Source organism: Antedon bifida, chromosome 9, assembly GCF_963402885.1.
Source record: "Antedon bifida chromosome 9, ecAntBifi1.1, whole genome shotgun sequence".
Taxonomy (NCBI): Eukaryota; Metazoa; Echinodermata; class Crinoidea; order Comatulida; family Antedonidae; genus Antedon; species Antedon bifida.
This window is the reverse complement of record NC_136234.1, coordinates 2,215,221-2,221,771: the sequence shown is the minus strand read 5'-3', so window position 1 is coordinate 2,221,771 and position 6,551 is coordinate 2,215,221. Positions and strand designations below refer to the sequence as shown.

Genomic DNA, 6,551 nt, shown 5'->3' with positions numbered 1-6,551 from the left:
CAGTAAGCACTCATAGCTGAATATCGGGTGACTCTCGCAATTATATCTAAAACGTGATGTTGTACAAAAATGACTGTCATTGCTATTTCACGTCATATAATTTATCTCTCCCATTTCAACGATATTTTAAACAGTAGGCGTGGTATGTCAAGTGTTGATGTCTTTTTGTCATTCAAAATTCTGTTCATGTTGCATCATCCACTTCATTAAATTTACAGTTTTATCTTGTAAAATAATATACCGTATTTATTTGAATAAACGCCACATGCACGTATACACAATATTGTATTTCTAATACTTGTCTACAATTTAACAAACATTTTGAATTTTTACTTTATTTTATCAGTTTATGGTATTAATTAATTACGGCCAAATAAATAAACCTCCCTTGAATAAACGCCCTCTACAGAACAATAAATGCCTGTGATGTTTATTCAAATAAATACGGTATGCAATAGTTTGATCCAACTAAAAACAAACAACAGACAACTATGTGTATTACGCTTGATTATATTTCGATAACAAATGTGAGCTTTTAAAGAGATAAAATTAAGATTCATTAAGGGAGAACAACCTATATTAACCTTGTTTCACCACCAAACTGTGATTGTCAGTCATTTTCTCATTAAAGATGGTGTACATCCTTACAAACCTTCTCATGATTCAAAATCATTTACAATCTGGAAAGCACACTGTATGCCATACCAGTACAATATACATTTTATTTCTCCCATATATTAATATTCATTTTAAGAAATATAACAACTAATCTTTCATATTACCAATGGGCTTTTAATTTTTAAAAATAAAAGTGGAAAAGGAAGACAGGTTAGTTATAATAGTTAACAATTTTAACAAAACAAAAGTTAGTAATAGTATGAACTAGGACTAGATGTCTTAATTGTGTTACTACAGTAAACTACACTGAAATGCCAAAACAAAAAATCTATTTTTGGTATCCAACTGTAATTGCAGTCAATACAGTGTTCCTATGTCACAAATTATTTCACTTTGGGAAGTTTATTTTGGCCTATAGACAAAGAAGCAAAGAATTATAAAATAACAATTATTCAAGCCACATCGCTCACAAGAACCTGCACAAAATCAAAACATTGACATTTTTAGAGTTGTTTACACCTTGTAATTATACATTGAATTTAAGCCAATATGATTTGTATTGATTTAGTGGTTAACTAAAAGCTAACAAAATGCTTAGGATTACCCCAAGAGGGCAGCAGATAAGTGAGACCTTTGTGTGATACACTATAGATATACAAATCCCAGCTCAATTTTGTGTTTATCACAATTTCTATCATTAATATTAATTACATAACTAATTAATTTGTTGTTAAAAGTAAAAAGGATATTAAACCGCTTGAATAATAAATCTATTTACTATTTGGAATCAAACTGTATTTACATAAAGCATGTTTATGATTAATAAGCAATGTTTCTGGAGTACTTTCATGAGTTGTCCAGTTTGTTGTCCGTGAATAAAAAGGTTTCTAAGATGTACGATTAGATTCTAAAAGACAAAAAGGACACTGAATAATTAATCAATATTATGTTAAATATAATGTCACAAAAAAAAAAAACCCCATAACAAATGAAAATAAATAAAAATCAGACTTTAAATAAGCCATTTTACAGATCTTGCTTATAAAAAGATCAATCAATGGTTAAATTTAACCAAAATTCATTGTCCTACAAAACAATTTGGCTATTTTAAATACAATTACATTGTACAATTGAGTGAATTTAGTATTAATTTATGCGACATTAAAATGGCAGATTCAACAAAAAATAAAGACGTTAATTAAATGTGGGATCAAAAGAATTAGTTTTTCTACTTAGTTTAACAGTCCATATAATAATAATCCTATTACTTTTGTATACCTTTCTAGTGTTTTTTTTAGTGTAATGTGTACGTACCTTTATCAAATACATCACCTAATGAGTTTTACAATAGCCTTTGAATATTGTATAAGTCAGTTCTGCAGCATCGTTGCACTGAATTATATTGCTTGCAAGGTTTGGCAATTTACCTCCTATGCCACTTGATGATGATGCATACACCATCTTGGTTCTCATGTTTGCCTTGTCATCATCAACCCTACAACAAATAATCAAAATGCCATGTTTTAATATTAGAGCATGCCTTAAACACAACATTTTTGTCATGTGGAAAATGGCCATGACACACCAGATACAGTATAAAACATTCTCCCCGATTTGAGTAGGATGGAATTTAAGACTAGGTCTCCACCACCACACAAAGTGTAAATTACAGCCACCACGAGAAGCATAAAGTGCAGTCACACACAGTTGATTTTTGTCCCAGAGCACTGTATGTCCGTGCTGCAGATAAGAAAGCTCTCTATTGTAAAGTACATATATTCCTATATTCATTTGTCAGTCTCTTTTTGCAAAACAAAACCATATTCACATAGGCTAGTGGAAAACAAGGTTGAAGCTATTTTCAATTAATAATAATAAAATCTTTATTTTTGTAACGGGAAAAACTCGTTCACCAGAAAGGTGTACTTCCATGAGGCCGTATAACATTGTAACACACAAAGTATTTGAATGGACAAATAAAGCATTTCAGTATTTAGTATATCCACACTTGTCCATTGTGAACAGATAGATAGTGCTGTTTTCTTAAATATGGGAAATTATATAAAGAATTGAATGGCAGTTATTTTTTGTTGTTAAAATTGTACTCACCATCTAATCAAGAAAGATTTTGAACGTTTACTTCCATCATCCAAAACACAGTTGTAAATCATAAAGGCAGCTGGCTCATTTGTGAGGAGTTCCTTTATTCTTTTAAACGCATTCTCGGGTGTTTCATCTTCAACTTTGCATGGATATAAATCTATCCTTTTCTTTACATCTTCAAGTTCCTCATTTTTGTCAACATTTCTAAACAGCTGGTAAAGTGGATCATCCTTTCCAATTTCGGCTGTTGAAATTCTTTCAGCCTCTACATACACTAATTGACCTTTTTCTATTCGAGCAAGGACATACAAATACTTTTTTAAAGCCACATTGTCGTTAGCTAATTTTTTAAACTTTTCTTCGACTGTAACACCCGACTGTAAAATAAAAAAATTTGGTAAGTAAATGGGAATATTTAAATACAGTAACATTAAAGTAGTACTAGAACACGTATAGGTTTCTTTATTTCTTCCACAAAATGTATATTTCCTGCTAACAATTTTGTATCAATATTATAATTTATAAGAGTAATCACTAGGTTAGGTTACAGTAAATGTACCTGATATAACAAATGCACATGTTAGAATAGTACTAGTAGTGTAGGAAATTGACTCGTCATCCTATGACCTGAACAAAATTTGTATTATATTGTATACAGTAGTGCTGAATGTATGTCTATTTTATATGTATACAGGGATGTCACCAGCATGTCATGAGTGGTGGTCGGCTACTCAAAAAATGCATTACGATGTTTTTTGTGACGTAACAAGTATAACACAGTGACATGTCGTATTAATTGAATAGGCCTATGCATATGTTAAATCTTACATGGAATATATTGATTTTGCATATGTTTACGTCGGCATATTTATAATTCGCTAAGCCAAGGTAGGATTAAATATTATAGCGTTAGCCGCCGAAACTAGACTCCACTCCGATGTTGATTCGGTGCACGATGTCCTCTCGTCCGGCTAAATGAGGCTAACCACCAAAATGTGTCGTCTCCTAACTAGGCCTAGCCTTAGGTAGGATTTTTAGGCGGCGCCAATTTTAATTAGTGAACAGTACATTGTTAATTTTCATTGTCCATGCGTTTTCTAAAGGCGATGACAATGTTGTTTATTAACTCTACGAACCACCCTACGATTGACATGTTAATAATAATAATAACAATACATCGTATCGTCTAGTAGTAAGTTACGAACAATAGGCTACGATCGGGGCTACAATCTACATGCGTCAATATAGTGGTGGTCGGCGTCATGAAAATGGTGGTCGGAAATTCCGAGTCGTGAACGGGGCCGTCCACCGTGGTGACATCCCTGTGTATATAATGCACGTCAATTAAATGACCGCCGGGAGAGGTGCGTCATTTATAATTATAGACGCAGAGGTGCGTCATGGTACAGTATGTCACATCAATGAACAAAGGTGTGTCAATGTCTGTCACTTTACCACCCACCATATCATGAACAACATGGTTCGAAGGTCGTCAGCATCGTACCGGAAACCGCCAAATTAAAGAGGTTATAGGGGTGTCAAAAAACATCAAATTTCCTGCGCGCGTAATGTATCGAGTCTAACAGCGTGCGCTATTGAGTATGATGTTTTAAAATCATTAGTTAAAGCTTTATTTGTTGCTCAAAACAATCAAAATATATACAAAAATGAAGATGAAAAGATGTATTCTATTGCTGTCTAATTTATTTTCACATTTGTACAATATTATGTTTGACAAATGCCATTCCAAACTCAACATTGATAAAAAAAAAAAAAAAAAAAACTGTGTACGTAGTAGTAGGCCTAGTAGTGTAGTACTGTAGTTCCAGTACAGCCAAATTTCCATATTGGCGAACGGCGCTCCATACTATTAGCTAATTTAAATACGAAGTCAAGTGGTGCAGCGACCGAAATGCATAACACCAGGCACGGTTTAAAACGCGACCGAAATGATCGGTTACCCTGACTGCTGGTTGTGAGAACCCTCTTTTTTCTTCTTCCTGGCTGATCACATTGTGTGTGTGTGCTGCTGCAACTCCGTCGACATTAAATAAATACCATCATTGTAATTTATTTATCCGAAACAAACATTTAGGCCCAGATATGTAGGCTCACTATTTGTAGTCTGCTGGAAGTTAGGCCTAGGCTAGCTCGGCCTAGGCTACAGTACTTTTTACTTCCGCATAAGGTGTGGGGGATCATCATTCATACTAGATAGCCTAGCCTACATTCCGAGAACCCGGACATTATTCTAGCCATTATTGTGTCTTCTCCTACACATTCAATGTTATCTTATATGTAGGCCTAACTTATGACTTTCTACATTAAAGCATATCTAATATTTATTCTTACCGACATTGTGATTGATAGCAAAAATTCTAGGTACAACAAAAACAGATTTTAACAACCGTTCTCTGACCGACGAACAACCAAAGAATGCGTACTGTCCAGAGAGTCGATGACGCCGATTCAATATGCTAATCATCAACTATGGCTTCAAGTAATCGATATAGCTATTGGACAGAGTTTCCAGGAAGCAAATATTTATTTGGGATTTAACCAATCAATATTGGTTTTACAGATGGTATGATGTTGGGCGTGTGACAATGACATCATCTATGGCCTAGTCTAATTTTGCAAGATTTCGACTTAATTATAAAGATTTCTCTTATAAAAAACTAAATTTTATTATTTGTATTACATCTTATAATTCTTTATACGCTGGATACGTTTGTTGCATTATTTACGTTAAAAATATGACCTTCTTTGTACCACGTGATAAATTATGGCGCCAACGTATTACCTTATTTGGAAGTCTTCTCTTTACAGGGAAACACAAGTTCCATATAAGGATAATGTTTAGCAATGGGGCGTGAGTTAGCGGCACTTTAGTAGTACGGATTGGAGAACACATGATTAATAATATATTAATATCAATGATTGTAACTTTGGTAACTAAACCTATTCCCCATCCATGGTAAATCATAATAACTCCCGGACTTTTCGATCTGAATGAACGGGCAACGTCAGTGTAGACGGTGTATAATTACGGATGCTTATGCTTTGAATATGTCCGATCAAAGCGAAAGTTGGTCATATCATGGAGCTATAAAATTATCTAATTTTATAGCTCCATGGTCATATCTATAATGGTGGCGCCATATTTTATGCTATTTTCAATACCTTTTCATATTATATTACAGTACTCAAACAATCAATAATGCTGACTACATATATACAGAGGTTTTCACCTCAAGAGAATGTAAATTTTTGGAAATTTGAATAATAAACATGTCCAATAATTAATGACGCAAATTGAAAATTTAAGAAAAAAAATCCCATTTTATTTACTTTAAAACCAAATAATAATACTTAATAGGTAGTTATTATAATACGTACAGTATAGTCATTTTAATTAACTTTTACAGAATTTATATTTATTAATTTATTTTTATTTTGTTATTACCAATTTTTAGATTATTTATTTATTATCCGTGGATCCCAATAATAAGCGTTTTGGGCTATCCTGACATCGAAAATCATTTATTTTTAAAATTACAGTCATCTCATTCTATAAGCGACCAAAAAAGTAATGTGTTGTATTTTTGCCGCCTGCCCTCTTTATTCTACACTAAAAAGAGGGCGCAGTTTACGCACCTTTTACCACTGCACACAAAACAGTGTTTAATTTGCCATAACAACACACTTTACCCGAGTTAAAGTTTTAAAATACTTCAATCAAATGTTTTTTTTATAAGGTTGGTATCATACAACGTAAGTAATGATTCTGTAGAAATATTGCTATTCAGCTAATTAAGTCTTCGTGGGGG

General features: G+C 33.0%; 1 protein-coding gene across 1 annotated transcript; it reads right to left on the bottom strand.

The window, feature by feature from the left end:
* Positions 1-496: 496 nt before the first annotated feature.
* LOC144851566 (uncharacterized) lies at positions 497-5,206 on the bottom strand. The gene is made up of 4 exons (XM_078709091.1): positions 5,074-5,206; positions 2,728-3,098; positions 1,933-2,113; positions 497-1,525 (listed from the first exon to the last, which is right to left on the bottom strand). Exons 1-3 carry the CDS (start codon positions 5,077-5,079, stop codon positions 1,951-1,953), a joined length of 540 nt encoding a protein of 179 aa, XP_078565217.1. The 5' UTR covers positions 5,080-5,206; the 3' UTR covers positions 497-1,525; positions 1,933-1,950.
* Positions 5,207-6,551: the final 1,345 nt, after the last annotated feature.